Below are 20717 nucleotides of genomic sequence, written 5' to 3' on the forward strand. Positions count from 1 at the left end.
TAAAATAAATATAGTGTAAAGATTTTACTTTTGCTTTCACGTTTTGTTTTAATTACTGATGCCATTATTTATAGAACTCAGTAAAACTGTAATGGATATCTAAATCTAATTTATACCCATTTTTTTAAAATATATTTTATTTTTTTTATTTAAAAATGGATACCCATTACAGTTCAGCGCCCAAACAACTTCATAAATAGTTCTGAAGTTGGGATTTTGTGCTTTGTCAAACGAACCAAATGTCAATGAAATAATAAATTAATAGGCGGTTTGTTAGTTTGATAAAAGGTACCTTCAAAGTCGTCTAATCAATGCACATCGGACCTAAAATCAAAAAAATCCAACACAAAGGGTGTAGAGGCGCCCCTACAGAAACATTTACATAACAGTATATATGTCGCAGGCAAATTGTAAGATCTCGCCGTTTACATACGGCGTCGTCAGTTTACAAACGCTCGCTATTTTGTAATTTGCCGAAGGCATATTGATAACTCGTTCAATCGTTCTGATTTCGACGTTCGTTGCAGTTTTAGGGTGACCATGATAAAACACAGTTTGAACTTTGAACAAATGGAACATCTGACTTTTTTTCAGGATTTCAAGTAAGACTTTTTACTTTTGTTTTCTAAAGTAGGTACCTAAGCAGGTACTAAGTTTAAATATTTAAGTAATAAAAAGATACATAAATAAAAAATGTAGTCATTTACACAGAACAATAAAACTAGACATTTCCAGATAAAAACAAACACTGGTGCCCGAATGCACTAAACTTAGGAAAACGCTAAACCCTTTACTAAACAATTTATGGAGCTCTAAATTAATATCCTGCATGTGTCCTCCGTACACCGGGATCTATGGATAACGTAGTAGTTTTTAGGTGCGGGATAACCTCTAAAACTTTGTCGTTTGTCTAGGGCATTTTTACTGCTCCTGCACTGCAATAAGAGGAATTATAAAAATTTATAACAACGGCCATTTTGGCATGTCCCTCAACTTCTTTATTTATTTGCAGGCATTTCTTTCCTTATATTGGTAAAAAATGCCTTTTAACTGCAAATATAACTTATTGACTTTATTTTAAACTAAAATATATTTAAATACTGCTTAAACAGAATTTTTCAAAAATATTTTAATAAGTCACCACCCACCATTTTGCCCTGTCCCCGGCATAAAATGAAACTTGAAGCTCAATTTATTCAAAAATTTCTTAAGTAGCCGAACTTTTGGAGTGGTTTTTACGGAAAATCTACTAAATAACTATAGTTTGACATCATTAAAAGTGCGAATAATAGCCGTTTTATATTTTTAAATCGAAAACAATTTCTGCCCTGATTTTGATACTTCCGGAAATGTCGGTTTTGTTACCGCATTTTTTCGTATAGAAAATTTACCAAATGCTTATTTTTAGTTTTTAAAATATGGCAATACTAAGATCTTAGACATTGCCGGCTTAAAAAAATTAAAAATGCCTCCGTGGGTAGCTCAGTGAGACTGTCTTTATTACCGGTCGAACTGTGACCAAATTTGTCGTCAGGTTTGTTACTACCGTAATCAATTATTTATTGACACATTTCTTACGATAAATTAATATAAAAAGGCATGGTTAATGCTTAACAAATTGTGCTATTTGGTTTATCACTGCTAGTAACTGAACGGCTCATATATTTTTTCAAAGGTTAGGTGGGCGTGTTTTGTTACTTCGGTTTTGTTACTGAGGGTACGGTAACATATAGATGGAACGAAAAAGTAACAAAATCGACAGGTTTACATGGCGACTTCAATAACGGAAGTTGCATTGCTATGACTGTATATTTATTGTTTTTTTTTGTTATAAATGTGGTTTTTCGAGCGATATAACCCAATTTAGAGTTTAACTCTATTATTAAGATGTTTAAAGTGAATTTCATGTAAAATTGGGTTCATGTTCTAAATTTATCATGTTCAAATTTTGTGCTGGTGTCATGTAAACCAAGCCCAACAATTTTGTTACCGTCCGTTTAGTAGCTGTCCCTGAATTCTGTTCGAAGATTTTGTACTATTTTGTCTAAAACTCTTTACTTTTATAATATTTTTGGTTCTAATTATTTAATATTAGTTATTCCCCAACCTATGTAAAATTTATAAATGTGTTGTTGTTTAAATTACGCCTATGACATTAAAAATTATTCTCGATTTGTTGACTGTGGTAACAAAACCGAGACATTATTGGATTTTTAACTGATTTCTAAAGAATATAGGACTTTTTTCCCTTGATAATGTCATTTAAGAAGACTGTGACTTTCCTTTAAATACTTTAAATTGAAAGAATACCTAAAGTTTAAATTAATTATTTAGGCCCCAAGAATGGTAACAAAACAGAAATTTATTCATACTTACCGTCACATTTTTACATTTTATTAAATAAGTACTAAACATACCGTAATTACACAATAGATTTTAATAACTATAGATTATAGCGGTGTTATTTCATTTACTCAAAATATATTACAACACCAAAAAATAAAAACATAACATTTTCATCTGTTGTTATAAATTTTTATAATTCCTCATAAATGACTTTAAAGTCACAATTATTTGGTGAAAATGCTTCTACACTTGTAATATTTGCACTGTTTTGAGTATTTATTGAGTCACAGAACCACTACTTGACGCCATTTTTGTTGTCGTGATCAACAGCGCCGCGCGTGGTAAGAACCAGAACTAAATTCTTCAATTTGCCGCGGCATTATGTAAACAGCTTATGGATTGTAAATGAAATGTTTTGGCATATTATAAAATGACACGGCAAAATACATTTTGCCTTCGGCATATTACAAAACAGCGAGCGTTTGTAAACTGCCGACGCCGTATGTAAACGGCGAGATCTTACAAAATGCCTGCGACATATACACAGCAATAAATCCATAGACAAAATAATATTTAAATACTCCCATGATAAACGTATGAATATACGCACTACCATACATCTCCATACTGATTAAGAACCCGACCAAACTATCGGCCGACTAAAAGTCTCCAGTCTGCGGGGGGTCTAAAAGTACGTGAGTACGTAGTATGTAAACAACTGGAGCATTTTGAAGTTAGCTGACGTAGTAACGTAGTAGTTCCCACGGGAAAAAAGCGGAGCTCGCGTGATATACTAGCCCAATAATATACATACATACATGTATCGCACCCACAACCCGACGACGACAGCGAACTATGTGAGTGTGAAACCTGCTTTATCATATTTACAACGACACATTTTGCAGCAAATAGTATGTGGCGTAGGATACCCTCTTGAACCCACGACCTCACGAATGAGAGTACGAGGCATTTTTATTTATATTAGTAACTTCGTAGGTAGATTCGTAAAGGCGTCGGCACGGCACATTAGCGGACGCGGCTTACGGACGCAGCTCTCAGCCGCGACTGATAATGTGCACGGTCTTTTGGGACAGTCGGTGCCAGATCACTCTCGGACGTCTAAAAGCTGAACGAGAAAGACGTCCGAGAGCGATCTGGCACGAACTGTCCCAAAAGACCACGATCAGTCGCATCCGTAAGTTGCGTCCGCTAGTGTGTCAGCACCCTAAGATCTGTGTGTCAAATTGACAATCTTTACCGTCTACTGAACTGAACTGTCAATGTCAAATTGATTTGCGTTGCGTCAATTCAATTTGCGATTCCTTGTGGTTTGTTTTTGTGCGGGTTTTGTGCCGCTTTTAATGAAAACTAACATAATTACTATTATTTCACTAACAATTCAACAACTTTGACAAATTACCATGGATCCCAAATCATTTTTTCATTCTTGGTGCAATAAAAAATCCCTGAATCCATCTTTCGACGTCCGAGCTACTGGTAAGTTTGTACTGTTTCACGACGTTTACTTGGCCAGTTTATCGATTGATCGTATTGGATCTGCAATAAATATAATTTGTGGGCCGTGTAGATAGCTGCCCTACCCAATTTTGCTTTGACAAGTATGTTAGCACAAACTAACCTAACAATGTTTAGGGCCCAAACATCGTCAGCGGTTCCTGTGCGAAGTCCGCGTCCCTGGCTTCACGTACGTGGGCGCTGGCAACTCCACCACCAAGAAGGAGGCGCAAGTGAACGCGGCCCGCGACTTCGTCAACTTTCTCGTCAGGTCTGGGGAAGTCAGCCAGGCAGAGGTGCCCGATGATGCGAGAGTCAAGACAGAACCGAGCGACAATGCCGCGCCCTTCGATAATACGCTGCAGATGCAGAGACCTGTGTTTCAGGTTTGTTTTGTAAACATTTTGAAATATATGAGCCTCACAAGGGGACTTATTACCTTAACCTGTTCCTTACAACACAACAAAGACAACTTACAACTAATATTTAATTTTTCTGTGTTTTTTTTGTTACCAAATATAATGCACTCCCTGAAGCTAAAATAATGATCAAATGCAGGAAGGTATGGGCCCAGAATCCATGGGTCCTGCGTACCAAGCCTACCAAGGAGAGAACGAAAGGCCCGGTCCAAGGTTCACATACATGGACCGCTTGCAACAACAGAAGAATGTGGAAGAAGCTGAAGATCTGGATGTGAATGCTGCTCTCCACGGGAACTGGACCATGGAAAATGCCAAGTCCAAGCTGCATCAGTTCATGCAGATCAATAAGATATCTGCAGACTACATCTACAAGGCTGTTGGGCCAGATCATACACGGTTTGTTTGTCTGTCACCAGACATTAGTATACACTCACAAGCAATGAAAAAGTTCCAGCAACATATGGAATATCAATGGCAGGTGGAACTTTTTCATTGCATGTGACTGTATTTTAGTCTTATGAGATTATATTACAATGTTTGTACAGTTCTCCCATATTAATAATGCGCATGCAAATCTTCGCAAACTGTCGTATTCCCGGAAACACCCGAATCAGTGCCTTAAACAAAGCACTTGCATTTTGATCCTTGTTCGAAAGAAATAGTAGTCAATATCATGTGACACATAATCGAAAACAATTTGGGCGGTCGGTGGCTGTCACCGATCAGTCAAGGGTCTCAAGGTCAAGATCAATATTACTTTTGTGGAATTATAAAGAGCTGCAATTACACATCGTTCTTGTTATTTTTTTCAAATGTGAATTTAATTTCAACTTTAATTATTTTTGACGATGCCATATTATGAGGCACATTTAAGAATAAAATATACGTCACATTGATAGACTTCACTTTGCCAATAAAGCCACACCCAAAAGTTTGTAATTGTAATATTATTGTGAATGATCAGCGCTGTAAATACTTTTGAACTGAGATTTTAATGTAAACATTTTTATTAATGTGAAATAATCAGTGCTGTAAATACTTTTGAACTGAGATTTCAATTTTTTTATATAAACCTGTGTTTGAAATCCATTTCTCCTTATAATATAAACCTTGTGTTATTCAAACCTTCTTTCATCTATCTTTACATCAGCTTCAGTAAGACACTTGAAAAGTACCTACTGTAACATTTTCAAAGTAAAGTTTAATATTATGGAATATTATGAATTATCGAATCAAATTTCGTTACTGATAAATCAATTATCTCTTTTAGCACCAATTACATAATTCTACTAAAATTTCATGAAGAAAATGCACTTAACCACTCTAAATACATAATGGTTTTCTAACGCTCGGGAATACGACCGTTGCGGAACAATGACGAAGATTTCTATGTGCATTATCAATTTTGGGGAACTGTACATAATCTATTTCTTATAGTATTTATTTTGGTTTTGTAAGTTCTTTTAATGTCAATTTAATTTTTAAACTTATCTACTTATAGCTTATACATTGATTGTTCTTTTATGTTTGTTTTTGCTAAGCCAATAATTATTCATAAAGTTTGAAAAATTAATGGCTGCTATATTTTTTAATCTGGGAAAGTGTTCAAGTTGTTCAATACAATACATGCAAGTCTAACATTGAAAAAGCCTTCAAATTTAAAATGCATAGATATTTTACAAACTATCTGATGTAAAGTTTCTATGCAAATCATAATTCTCTCTTATGAAGCTATTTTTGCAATAAATAGCAAAAAAAGCTTCAAATTGCTGTCATGGCTTGCTTGTATTCAGGGAGAAACAGTCACATAAGACAATGCCAAGGCTTGTATTTTGTCTTTCACATAATTGAGTTTCACTCCATTGATAACCCTTTTGTATCTGTTTTAAAAACAATTAACCAGAGTTTAGTGTTCTCAGTTGCTGTAGATGTTTAATCTATGGAGGTATAATAGCACTGTTTACATTCAATGATATATGAGAGTTAGCAGTGCAAAAGAAAATCAGTGAAAGACAATATACACATTTAATAGCCTAGACATAGGTCCCCCCCACACTTCCTTACATTGTAATAAGAGAGAGATTTATAGAGCAAACTATATGTACTTAGACTGAGACTTATGACAAATTAATTCTAATTTGTCACAGCCATTTACATGCTGGCCAAGGCTGGACTAACCTGGACAAAGAAACTTACTATACACATAGTTCCAAAAAAGCATTCTAACATTTTCCTAAATACTAATAATACCTTGGTATGGTTGGCCAATGTCGGCCCAGTCACATTCTGCCTTATGCTAGAACTGTCGGAATTAAGTAAGACTTAGGAAAGTCCATTGCTCTTTAGATCTCACCCTTAGAACTGCAAGTGTGGAGGGAACCTAATTTGTCTTAGTTTCTGTTTCTTCCTGACAGGACTCAAATAGCAGCCACTTGTGCCAGATGAACACTTTCTCAGAGATCTGTTTTAGCTTGTTCCATGTGTGAAGGTAAGATTATCGTCATTTAAAGTACTTCTAAAATGTACCTACTATAAAAATAGTTACAACATACAAACTATACCGTCATCCCAATCGTCCATTGCTAGATATATGCATTTCCCAAAGGCTTCCTTTCCCGTCACTATCTATGTACCTACCTACCCATGTAATATCGTCAGTCCAGCAGGCAGAATCTTTTCTACTCCTAATGTGTTCTAGATCATAGTCATGTTCTTGTATTACATGGCATATTTATAAAAAATAATATTCAATCATTGACTTACTGAAAATCTCTTTCCAATTATTTACTGAGTTACAAATTATTATTAACACATCAAAAACCATGATAACCCAGGTATTTACCAAAAATACCTAACTAAGATAACCCTGCAACACCCACAGGAGTTTCTGCTGCGAGATGTCCATATTCGTCCGCCAACTGAACCGCAACATCACGGGCAGAGAGACCGCGTCCAACAAGCAGACGGCGAGCAAGTCCTGCGCACTGTCGCTAGTGCGCCAGCTGTACCACCTCGGCGTCATCGAGCCCTTCAGTGGCACGCTCAAGAAGGACAGGTATACTGTTGATGTCCCTTTCTACCTTCTTCCCCTTCTCTTTACTGGTATAGATATTCCCCTCATAGGTATGTATGTATGTATATATTCGTGCGTCAACCACAATATCACGAGCTGAGAGATCGCTTCAAACAAGCAAAAAGGCCTCAAACCATAGAACTAGGTGTTCCAGGAAGTCCTAAGTAACCGAGATCGTCTACTATCTTTCTAGGAGCTTAGGTAATAGGTAACTAAATAGCTAGTTATGTACCTCATACTTGTTCTTCTGCCTTTGCCGATCTTGAAAGGGAGTAAAAGTACTAAAGTATGAGTGATATTCATCACACTAATAATGATCATGTTTATTTCAGATCAGCAGAAAATCAAATGAAGCCGTACGAGGTCCGAATGAGCCCAGAGTTAGAGCAGCAACTTCAAGACACGCTTAGGGGTAAGTAATACGAGGTATAAAAACGAATGGTATAACATTCACAAGGTATACGCCCATATGATATAAATTTATTAAGTATAACGATCACTGTGCATAACAAACGAAAGGCATAATTACTAAATACATAATTTCGTAAATAATAACGTTCAAAAAGTATAATTTCAATTGATATAACGATTAAAATGCATAAAGTTCATAATATATAACGTTTATAACATATATTCTACAACGGATATAATTATCATAATGTATAATGGACAAAAAGTATAAATGATTGTCGTATCGTATTTTCATTATTATTGACGTTATGTGGGGGAACGCTCCGCTCCGCTTCGCTGCGCTCCGCTTTGGTTTCGACGAACATGTGCACCTAACACGCTCCTCCTCGCTTTGCTCGTCGTCGCACCTATCTTTAGGTTTTGGTACTAGGGGTTTTGACATTATTATTATTATTGACGCTATGTGGGGAGACGCTCCGCTCCGCTTCGCTGCGCTCCGCTTTGTTTTCGACGAACATGTGCACCTAACACGCTCCTCCTCGCTTTGCTCGTCGTCGCACCTATCTTTAGGTTTTGGTACTAGGGGTTTTGACATTATTATTATTATTGACGCTATGTGGGGAGACGCTCCGCTCCGCTTCGCTGCGCTCCGCTTTGTTTTCGACGAACATGTGCACCTAACACGCTCCTCCTCGCTTTGCTCGTCGTCGCACCTATCTTTAGGTTTTGGTACTAGGGGTTTTGACATTATTATTATTATTGACGCTATGTGGGGAGACGCTCCGCTCCGCTTCGCTGCGCTCCGCTTTGGTTTCGACGAACATGTGCACCTAACACGCTCCTCCTCGCTTTGCTCGTCGTCGCACCTATCTTTAGGTTTTGGTGCTAGGGGGTTTGACGGTGTTGGGTAATTAAACACAGATTATGTGATATATGTTAGTATGTTTTATGAACTTTATACTAAATGATAGGTATATATTTTAAACGATATACGTAATGTATGTTATACGAATTGATATTAGTCCTCGTAAGTATTATATATTTTGATTTTATATAAAATGTACGTTATACCAATTGAATCTTATACCTTATGAAAATATAGATTTTGTTGTTATACGTAACGTTCATTATATGTTGTGAACGTTATTAATGTGAAATTATACATTTCGTTTTTATACGTCGCAATACGCACCCCACGCTTAGAGGTATTTTAACAATAAGCACATTATAGTATGGCATCCCTATAAATAAAATAAGTACCTAATTCACTATTCAGGAACAGTATTTAGGTCTCTCGTTGATTGGCTACGCATTGATTCATCCAGATGAAATTCTATCAGTATAACACCCTAACGCTGCCACTGGTACCCGATGTAATTAATATCTATCTATCAGACTAACTGATAGGCCATAGCTTAAGCATCCGTGCGGTATTGGTATAATTGTACATATAGAATACTAGCTGTTCCCGCGCGCTTCGCTTCGCCTTAAAAAGTTTTCCCGTGGGATTTCCGGGATAAAAAGTAGCCTATGTTTTTTCCCAGGGTCTACACCGTATGTATACCAAATTTCATTCAAATCCGTTCAGTAGTTTTGGCGTGAAAGAGTAACAGACAGACAGACAGACACAGTTACTTTCGCATTTATAATATTAGTTAGGATAGTTAGGATAGCATACCTAGATTACCTAGCCTATCATCATGGTTTCCATTGTTACAGAGCTGAACATCACCCCAGTGGAAGTGGGTCCGTCGGTGGAGGCGGCAGATGGAGGCTCCACGGCGCAGACGCTTTTACAGGTATAGTACGTCCTGACCTAGAGCGTTATGTACCAATGTTGAGATTAATTTTTTAAGTATCAGCCATGCCATATCAGTGTTCCACTTGCAAAGGCTATTTAAAAAGAATAATTACGCGCATATTCTCGCATTATACAACGCAGCGCCCTGGTGGTCTGTATCCCGAAACACAAATTATAGAAAATATATAGCCAACGCCCCGTCTTCTATAGACTGTAAGTGGGAGGGGAGACGGCCATATAACATGTTACATCGCCGTATTGTGTTCAAGCTTTGTAAAATACCGTTACAAAGCTTTGTCCGTTGACAAAATGAAATGAATAATCAACATTTGTTTTGCCTTCAGGTGGACCGAGTCCGCAAGATGATGGAGGCGCGGCACGAGGCGGGCGGCGTCGTGCCGTGGTCGCCGCCCGCGCCCAACTGGAACGCGTGGACCGCGTGCAACATCGGTGAGTGTATACAAGATGATGGAGGCGCGGCACGAGGCGGGCGGCGTCGTGCCGTGGTCGCCGCCCGCGCCCAACTGGAACGCGTGGACCGCGTGCAACATCGGTGAGTGTATACAAGATGATGGAGGCGCGGCACGAGGCGGGCGGCGTCGTGCCGTGGTCGCCGCCCGCGCCCAACTGGAACGCGTGGACCGCGTGCAACATCGGTGAGTGTATACAAGATGATGGAGGCGCGGCACGAGGCGGGCGGCGTCGTGCCGTGGTCGCCGCCCGCGCCCAACTGGAACGCGTGGACCGCGTGCAACATCGGTGAGTGTATACAAGATGATGGAGGCGCGGCACGAGGCGGGCGGCGTCGTGCCGTGGTCGCCGCCCGCGCCCAACTGGAACGCGTGGACCGCGTGCAACATCGGTGAGTGTATACAAGATGATGGAGGCGCGGCACGAGGCGGGCGGCGTCGTGCCGTGGTCGCCGCCCGCGCCCAACTGGAACGCGTGGACCGCGTGCAACATCGGTGAGTGTATACAAGATGATGGAGGCGCGGCACGAGGCGGGCGGCGTCGTGCCGTGGTCGCCGCCCGCGCCCAACTGGAACGCGTGGACCGCGTGCAACATCGGTGAGTGTATACAAGATGATGGAGGCGCGGCACGAGGCGGGCGGCGTCGTGCTGTGGTCGCCGCCCGCGCCCAACTGGAACGCGTGGACCGCGTGCAACATCGGTGAGTGTATACAAGATGATGGAGGCGCGGCACGAGGCGGGCGGCGTCGTGCCGTGGTCGCCGCCCGCGCCCAACTGGAACGCGTGGACCGCGTGCAACATCGGTGAGTGTATACAAGATGATGGAGGCGCGGCACGAGGCGGGCGGCGTCGTGCCGTGGTCGCCGCCCGCGCCCAACTGGAACGCGTGGACCGCGTGCAACATCGGTGAGTGTATACAAGATGATGGAGGCGCGGCACGAGGCGGGCGGCGTCGTGCCGTGGTCGCCGCCCGCGCCCAACTGGAACGCGTGGACCGCGTGCAACATTGGTGAGTGTATACAAGATGATGGAGGCGCGGCACGAGGCGGGCGGCGTCGTGCCGTGGTCGCCGCCCGCGCCCAACTGGAACGCGTGGACCGCGTGCAACATCGGTGAGTGTATACAAGATGATGGAGAGAAACATATTTGTAAAGATAGTCCACTGTAGGATATAGGTCTTATCCAGGACTGTAAACTTATTGTCATAATCTATACGCTTTTAAGGCAGTTTAGCTTAGCTTACATAGGTGACACAGCTTTAATCTAGATGAATATTAATTTCAGACGAGGGTCCTCTGGCCACACGAAGTCTGGAAGACATCAGCGTGGATCTCGAGCAGACTCATCGCAGCATGACGCAGAACAGTCAGATATACCAGGTTTGTGGTGTAGCTTGAGGCTATAGTCGTCGAAATATAATAGGCCCGTTTGGACAGCTACACAAATTTGCCATTTACTCTTGATTTACTAGATGAAATACATAAAAAGATAACATAATCTCGCTTATTTTTAACGGCTGAAAGAAAAAAGAACTTTTATTGTTTAGATTTTTTATGATTTAGATTTGATCCTATACATTTTCGAGCTGTCCAAACGGGTCTATTATATTTCGACGACTATAGTTTATAACTGATCAGATGGTTTTAGGAGAAAATAAAGGGTCTTGAGTATCTTGACAGATAGATGGACAACAAGGATGATATATACGGGTTCTATTATTATTAGATTTTGAGGTACAGAACCCTAAAAATCTAAGTTTGAAAAGATGGCGCTGCCCTACTTCTCATCATCACTTTTAAAGCCAGCTTTCAGTGGCGTGACAGAATGCCATAATACTCGTAAGTTTTTCAGCCACTTCGCTAACCTAGCTACGAATTTCGGTAACCGCCTCGATAGTCTTGCGATCTAGAAGATCTTGCGATCCCTTGAGTTTCTTTCCCCCTCCCCCCCCCCCCCTCTTCTTCGTAAAGCGTTTTCGGAATGGATTTATATTAATTTACAAAATACCCCCGAACTTTCCTTCTTACAAGGATGAATTACACGGCACAAGAGCAATACTATAATGGCACTTACTCTTTCAGGAGAGCTTGCGCGATCGTGAGACGCTGCCTATATTCGCGATGCGCTCGACTCTGATGGAGGCTATCAACGACAACCCCGTCATCATCATCAGAGGTAATACCGGATGCGGAAAGACCACGCAGGTCAGTACTGTCACACGACTTTTGGTTTATAATTTACTACAACGATACAGCGGAGTTCGATACACCGATTGTATGAATGAATATCCAAAACAAACATATACCTACACTAACATAAGTCACCGTAGTCATGTACTAACTCAATGCGGTAGTGAAAGGATTAGCCAGTCAGCGCGCCAACGTCCTTCTCCTTCTCGTAAAGCCAACAGAATTAGGTGATATGACCAACTGTAGTTTTAACATAGGGTTCTTTTGCATAGCTCAGCTATCCCTACAACTTTAGATTTTCTTGCCCCCATCGTTCTCCTAGAATATAAAAGCCCCTTTCTTTCGAATGGGTGATTTCATTTTCATTTAACTCTTTTTCACAATCCTAACCTTCCCGCAGGTATGCCAGTTCATCCTGGACGACTATATAGCTTCAGGGCAGGGCGCGTGGGCCAACGTGTGCGTGACGCAGCCGCGCCGCATCTCCGCCGTCAGCGTGGCCGAGCGCGTGGCCAGCGAGCGCGCCGAGGAGCTGGGCAACTCTACTGGGTGCGTTGAATCTTCTGGAACCTTCTGCTAGTGTCTAGAACATTCGACTAGTGTCTAGAACCGTCGACTGGTGTCTAGAACCTTTAATGGTGTCTATACCTTTTACTTGTATCTAGACCCGTCGATTGGTGTCTAGAACCTTCGATAGGTGTCTAGAACCTTCGATAGGTGTCTAGAACCTTCTACTAGTGTCTAGTTTCGTTGCCTGGTATCTCGAACCTTCGATTGGTGTCTAGAACCTTCCCCTAGTGTCTAGAACCTTCTACTAGTGTCTAGATCCCTCTGCAAGTGTCCAAAGCTTCTTGTAGCATCAATAGCCAGGCTGCGTGGGCCAACGTGTGCGTGACGCAGCCGCGCCGCATCTCCGCCGTCAGCGTGGCCGAGCGCGTGGCCAGCGAGCGCGCCGAGGAGCTGGGCCACTCCACCGGGTGCGTTCAAACTTCTAGAACCTTCTGCTAGTGTCTAGATCCTTCTAGAGGATCTGGTCAACTCTACCGGGTGTTTTGAAACTTCCGCGAGTGTCTAGAACCTGATACAAGTGTCTCAAACCTGATACAAGTGTCTAGAAGCTTCCGCGAGTGTTTTGAACCTTATGCTAGTGTCTAGAACCTTCGATAGGTGTCTAGAACCTTCTACTGGTGTCTGGAGCCTTCTACAAGTGTCTTGAGCCTTTTACTAGTGTCTAGAGTCATCCACTGGTGTCTAGAAACTTTTACTGGTGTCTAGAACCTTCGACTGGTGTCTAGAACCTTCGACTGGTGTCTAGAACCTTCTGCTAGTATCTAGATCCCTCTGCAAGTGTCCAAAGCCTCTTATAGCATCAATAGCCAGGCTGCGCGGGCCAACGAGCGCGCCGAGGAGCTGGGCCACTCCACCGGGTGCGTTGAACCTTCTAGAACCTTCTGCTAGTATCTAGAACCTACTGCTAGTGTCTAGGAGCGTCTGCTAGTGTTTAGAACCTTCTCCTTCTAGCAGAGAGGGCTGGGCCGCTCTACCGGGTGCGTCGAACCCAATACTGGTGTCTAGAACCTTCCGCGAGTCATTAGAACCATCTACTAGTGACTAGATCCCTCTGCAAGTGTCCAAAGCTTCGTGTAGCATCAATAGCCAGGGTGCGTGGGCCAACGTGTGCGTGACGCAGCCGCGCCGCATCTCCGCCGTCAGCGTGGCCGAGCGCGTGGCCAGCGAGCGCGCCGAGGAGCTGGGCCACTCCACCGGGTGCGTTCAACCTTCTGGAACCTTCTGCTAGTGTCTAGAACCTTTTACTAGTGTTTTGAAGCTTTGACTGGTGTCTAGAACCTTCCGCGAGCCATTAGAACCTTCTTCAAGTGTCCAAATCTACAAGCATATCCGCCGAGGAGCTGGGCCACTCCACCGGGTGTGTTCAACCAAATAGAAGTGTCTTGAGCCTTCTACTAGTGTCTTATTCCTTTTGCAAGTGTCCAAAGCTGCTTGTAGCATCAATAGCCAGGGCGCGTGGGCCTACGTGTGCGTGACGCTGTCAGTGTATACATATAAGAACAATTCTACTAGGCCAATTTTACATAATAATACCTGATGACTGCGACCATGAAACGAAACCTACTATGACCAAATTAAATAACAAATTATTTCTATTTACAGATACTCCGTGCGATTTGAGTCCGTGCTGCCCCGTCCTTACGGCTCAATATTGTTCTGCACCGTCGGTGTCCTGTTGAGGAAGTTGGAAGGCGGACTTAGAGGAGTCAGCCACGTCTTGGTTGATGAAGTAAGTTGGTCATAGTCAAATTGTAAAATCCCTAACTATGCCAGTAAAATTAACTTCAATTAACTATAAAAGCTTCACATACGCTGAGTTGCAGAAATGAACTTTTAGCAAATGTTAACCTTAAATGTATTGCTTCCTTGCTTTGAAAGTATAAGGACAGAAAGAGACATACACACGGCAACGACAAATGGTTGGCAGGGCACACTAACGTAGTGTATGTGTGCACACTAACGTTGTCTTTGTGTGCATAAACGCAGAAATCGGTTTACACACCAGTAACAAACAGCACACACACACACACAACAGCACAAACGAGTTTGCGCGTAGGCAAACGCCCGTATACCAGCTGTGACATAAAAATATCAAACGGTAGTGTTAGTGAAATAGTTATGAAATTGATCTGAAGCAAAATTTCACTGCCCGTGTCTATACACTTCGTAGCTCATTGGTAGAATGTTAGACTAATGAAACATAGGTCTTGAGTTCGAGTCCACGGATGGTTATTTTTATTTAACTTAATTCAAATTTTGCGTTAATTTAAACGCTGTTGAGTATAAAATTAATATATTTGAAACTGACAAATGACTACAAGCTGCATAGCTGTCGACTATTTCTCTTCGCCTATGATTCGTTCGGTATATGATTCGTTCTTCATTTGAGAATTAAAACCATTCTACCCTCATACAATATGAATAAACGAAATTTGTTTTTAGTTTTAGTGACAATTCACCTCTGCGTCTGCAAAGTGATTCACTTTGTGATTTGTCAATTTAATTAATAACTCTTCGCAGTCACTATGGAAAATCACTTAACCATGTTCAAAAAGGCGGAGATAATCGTATTTATATGAACAAAACATTACAATTAGTGAAATCGCAAGACGTTTAACGGTAAGTAACATAGAATTGCAAATATTTTATTTGACTGTTAGAATATTTGTATTTGTATAAGCTAAGTATTTGTTTTTTTTTGTTTGCAGAGGAGAACTGTTCAATTATGGGTTCACCGATACGCAGATTCGGGACATGTAGACAGACAGTAGTCGTCTATACGGATGCATCACCACGCCATCGAGAAATCGTAGCTGCACATAGCGCTGATCCGTTCTGCAGCACCCGTTCTACGGCCACAAAACATAATCTATCCCTACAAACCGTACGGGTTCACTTGCGTGCTGCTGGGTTGCGGTGTCGGAGGCCGACGAAGAAAATTGCTCTAAACGATCAGCATCGTCGAAACAGAGTGCGTTTTGCGACTGACTATTTTAAACTTTGATTGGTGCAACAATGTGGTGATATTTAGTGATAAAAAGTCCTTTAAGTCAGACAAGGATGGACGTAAGATATTATGAAAAAGTGGTGAAAATTATAGTTATTGGGGTTAGCTCAGTAATTTTTATTTTTCCATTTGTATAAGATTTTAGTTATTTTGTTAAATACTTATTATTATTTACAATTATGGGTAAGCCAATGTGTTAATGATGTTATTGTTACTGAGGTTGGAATAAGTTATCTTATTTCTAGCTAATTAACATGTTGATTCATATAACTAATGACTTGCCTATTTACTTTAGTAAAACAGCCAGTCCATCCTTTTCTGATGTTTATTATGATTTAAAACAGCTAATTGAAAATTTTCCTTATTAATATAAACTACAACTATGTTTTAAAACGAAAAACAACAAAAACGTAACATCCTTAATGTTTATGTTACGGCAAGAATAAATTTGGTAATTTTAACACTTAATAACTTGTTTCATTTACTTTCTGTGTTGCTTTTATTCGTATTTACTACAATACTATTATTAACCATCTTAAAAAATAAATTAAATCTATAAAAAAAAAACAAAAAAGGAATATTGTAAGATCAGTGGGATTTGATCTACCATACCGATTATTGTAAGTCTTGTATCATACCAACTGAACCATTCGATCTATTACAATGCCTTGCAAAATTTTGCTTCATATCATAAAAACAATGAATCATTGTCACTGGCACAACTACATGCTTACAATATCCGTGTGTGGCTTGCCCAGAACTAAATAATTACGTCGACGTCGCCGACACACACATACACTACCTACGTTAGTGTGCCCTGCCAACAATTTAACGTTGCCGTGTGTACATGTATGTATATAATTGACAACATTTCAAATAAAATGCTCACCGATTTTATTTTATTTTCGACAAGATAACACAAATTTAGATGACCCGTATTTTTTTATTTCTTAATATTTCTATGTTTTAATATATTTTTTTAATTTCAAAGTTCAAAATATTTATAGTTTGAGTGACGTCACGTCGAGGCTTTGGATAAAAATATTTTCTTTGCCTGCCTAATCTAACAAAAAAAGTTGGATGACATTAACTTGACATGAACAAGCAACCAATCAACTTCAACTTCAACTTTATTTTGTGGCAAGGACCAATCACGAACTTCCGTCATTGACAAGGACACATAAAAGTGACAGACATTTGAGTGATGTTTGTCATTGTCATTGTCAAAGTGACATAACATGTTTTTTTGTTGTTCATGTTTTAGAAGTAAAAGCGCGTTTAATTATTATGCCACATCGTGATGTCACGAATGATAATTTAGATTTTTATGTTTTTCTTCGAAATAAATCAATAGAAAAATCGGAAACATTTTTTTTTGTGAATATTAGAGCCATATCTCTAAATGGTTTTCGAATTTCAACTGTATAAAATTTTGAAATGTTGTCAATTGATGCCGACATTAGCTTATAGTCCATTTCTACAACTCAGCGTAAGCTTCAGGAAAAATATAAAGCTACCTGTACTATCATTCCCTCTCGCTCCCCCGCAGGTGCACGAGCGAGACGCCGACACGGACTTCGCTCTCATTCTACTACGAGACATGGCGCACACGTACCCGGACCTACGCATCATTCTCATGTCTGCTACAGTAGATACGACGCTCTTTACCAAGTACTTCGGCAACTGTCCCGTCTTCGAGGTAAATTAATAGTATAAAGCAAAGCAACTTCCAGCGTCTGTCTATATGTATGTAAGCTTAGATCCTTAAAACTACAAGCCAGATTTCGATGCGTTTAAAAAAAAAAGGGATTTATGAAGAAGGTTTATATCGAATTTAACCTAGCTCGGTGTAGTGTGTAATGGAACCTAACTTCAGTGGTTTGGTAGGTAGTTCTCCAACTGGGAATTTATATGAGGTGTAATCTAGCATACTGCCATCTATCGTCAGTTGTTGGCACTAGCTAGTATCGTCATTTGATTCTGCTGCGAGACATTGCGCACACCTACCCGGACCTGCGCATTATCCTCATGTCCGCCACTGTCGACACTACGCTCTTTACTAAGTACTTCGGAAACTGCCCCGTCTTCGAGGTAAATAAATAAAGCACGGTCGCTAAGCACAGCGAAAAACGGGCATTGCCCTTTTTAAGGTCTTCGCACATTATAACAACTCCACGCCAACGCGGCAGCAACTCTACTCACACTCCTTTAGTTTTTCTTGACATTTAGTGTACGATGCGTAGGACTAGGCCACTCGTTGTACACTACTTTATAATCATGTTTTGAAATTAAACCTTGAACATATGACACAGGGCTTAAATATCAATGTCTAGCATAGATAACGTGACCATTTATTTTTTTTGTCAAAGCGGGACACCTGCGGAATTTCATATCCCTCAAAGATACATATATTATCTTCTTATCTTTAAGCTCAGTTTGCTCAGTGCATCAATGGGAGATTTTCAACCATAGACAAAATCCATAGACAAAGCCGATTATAGATGGCGCTAGTAAAACTTCATACTCAACAGCACTGCATATTTTTTTAGCCGGCATGGATTCCAGTCCTTTCAGCCAATACAAAAACCCAATGGATGTGAATTCAACCATATGCAATAACTAGCTGTTATATTATGCATAATATTAGGTGTTAACTAGTTTAAGACAGCTTTGTACCATTTATGACATCTTCCGTCCCCTCAGAAGAATGCAGCTAATAAAAAACGACAGGCCGGATGCCATCTATTGGTCGATTTTGGAACTTTTAAACGTCAAAAGAAAATCTCCCATTGAAACTGCAATCCCTACGATGACAGAGTGAAATGTGAAAGAGATGCATGAATGGTAGATGACATTTTTTTTTATATTTATCTAATAATCTTGTAAATTTGGTATATTTAGGATACCTAAGTACCTACTTACTATGTTTTTATAAATATACCAGACGGGTACACTACATAAATCCAAATTACTTTTTTACGAATATGAAAATAACGTTTTTTTTTAATTATGAATTTCATAGTTCTAGTAAAGTTTTCGAATAACGACAATTACGAAAAGTTGATAAACGAACAACAGGTTTATTAAAATGACCAAAGTAAATTTTTCGGATGTTATAATTTCGATGTTTTAAAAATGTACGATTTTTTAATATATCGAATTGTTTAAATAACTAATCCCGAAGTTTTATTATTCTGAGAACACAAATCTCCGAATGTAACTTAGTTAACAATTTAACAATTGTTTTTGCTTCGCTGCGCTCCGTTTTGTTTTTCAACATCTTTGCTAGTCGTCGCACCTATCTTTAGGTTTAGGTCCTAAGGTTTTAAGGTTAAACACCGTAAAAATCCGAGCAAATTGTTTTGTTTTGTTGTGTAACTTAACAACAAATACTACAAATAGTTTTCTATTTAACAATATTTTTACTCTATATTTGAAACGCTCCGCTTTGTTTTTCGATATCTATGTGCACCTAACACGCTTCTCCTCGCTTTTCTCGTCGTCGCACCTATCTTTAGGTTTTGGTTCTAAAGTTTTTGAAACTTTCATTTTATTATTGTCAAAATCACGAATTATCATATTTTTATAAATCGATATTTTAAAAATCGTTATTACAATATTTTGTAAATTAGGTACTTACATATTCGGTGTTTCAAATTCGGAAAAAAGTTTTACGGAATTTTTGAGTGTTCTCATACCAGACGCTACAAAATTCTTAAACATCATATTTTTATTTTTTTTCTAATTTGAGTATTTTAATTTAAAGTTCTTATCAATATTTGCATCTTATCTTATTTTCACATTCATAAAGGTTAATACAGATTACTTTTTTGGAAAACATGTACTCCCATGCTTTTCTTCTTTGTTAGGAATTGGTAGGTAAGCGAGATTTTATATACACGATAGAGCAAGAGCGAGTCAATGAACGAACTTACTCGCAGATTCTCGGTGGAACTCGGATTCATATTACTCCCTATAGTCTATGTGAGTAAGTGATAAGAAAATAAATATTTGTCTCAAGTGATTAAAAGAAAGAAAGGAAATATGGGATGAAGTTACAAAATGTAGGTAATTTAAATTATCGTTTGGTCTATTTAAGAAAGCGGGACATTTTTGCCCTCGCGGGGGACAGCGGGACGGACAGCTTGAAAGCGGGACTGTCCCGCCCAAAGCGGGACGTATGGTCACGTTAAGCATAGAGTCGAGTCGCCGGTGAGTTTTTATAATGTGCGAAAACCTTTATATTTGTCTCTGTCGCACGCGCACAGTAATAGTGCCCTCACTCTCGAACAGTGACCTTGATGGCCGGCGGCAGACATTGTGATTGGTTGTTTTGTTGATTGTAGCAAAGGTCAAAGTTAAATGTTCTCTGTGCTTGCTTTTGTATGCGGTGTTATACAACGTGTGATACTTTGAAGCGCATCTTTATTCAAAAGGGCCAGGTGCAGTGACTTTGTGGGCTGCTCTCCTACTGATAGCCTTCAGAATTTATATGAGGTTCTATTATAATTATTTGATACTGCAATCTAGCATACTGCCATCTATCGTCAGTTGTTGGCACTAGCTAGTATCGTCATTTGATTCTGCTGCGAGACATTGCGCACACGTACCCGGACCTGCGCATCATTCTCATGTCAGCTACAGTTGATACTACGCTCTTCACCAAGTACTTCGGCAACTGCCCCGTCTTTGAGGTAAATAATAATTACAAAAAAAAGTTCGCTAAGCACAGCGAAAAACGGGCGTTGCCCTTTTTATACTTGTCTCTGTCGCACGCGCACAGTAATAGTACCCTCACGCTCGCACAGTAACCTTGATGGCCGGTGGCAGAGAGTGTGATTGGTTGTAGATGCAAATGTCAACATTCTCTGTGCTTGCCTTTATCTGGGGTGTGATAGTGTAGAGCGCATCT

At 40.1% G+C, this 20717-nt stretch overlaps 1 protein-coding gene across 1 annotated transcript in view; it reads left to right on the top strand.

The window, feature by feature from the left end:
• Positions 1-3646: 3646 nt before the first annotated feature.
• Positions 3647-20717, top strand: part of LOC105390513 (dosage compensation regulator) — a 40282-nt gene continuing 23211 nt past the window's right edge. The window contains exons 1-12 of the mRNA XM_048630591.1: positions 3647-3843; positions 4000-4247; positions 4420-4679; positions 7165-7338; positions 7689-7768; positions 9487-9566; positions 9913-10018; positions 11324-11418; positions 12121-12243; positions 12629-12777; positions 14401-14527; positions 17355-17504. Coding sequence (XP_048486548.1) covers positions 3768-3843; positions 4000-4247; positions 4420-4679; positions 7165-7338; positions 7689-7768; positions 9487-9566; positions 9913-10018; positions 11324-11418; positions 12121-12243; positions 12629-12777; positions 14401-14527; positions 17355-17504 — 1668 coding nt within the window. The 5' untranslated portion in view covers positions 3647-3767. The remainder of the gene's footprint in view (positions 3844-3999; positions 4248-4419; positions 4680-7164; positions 7339-7688; positions 7769-9486; positions 9567-9912; positions 10019-11323; positions 11419-12120; positions 12244-12628; positions 12778-14400; positions 14528-17354; positions 17505-20717) is intronic.

This window comes from Plutella xylostella, chromosome 26 (genome assembly GCF_932276165.1).
Source record: "Plutella xylostella chromosome 26, ilPluXylo3.1, whole genome shotgun sequence".
Lineage (NCBI taxonomy): Eukaryota > Metazoa > Arthropoda > Insecta > Lepidoptera > Plutellidae > Plutella > Plutella xylostella.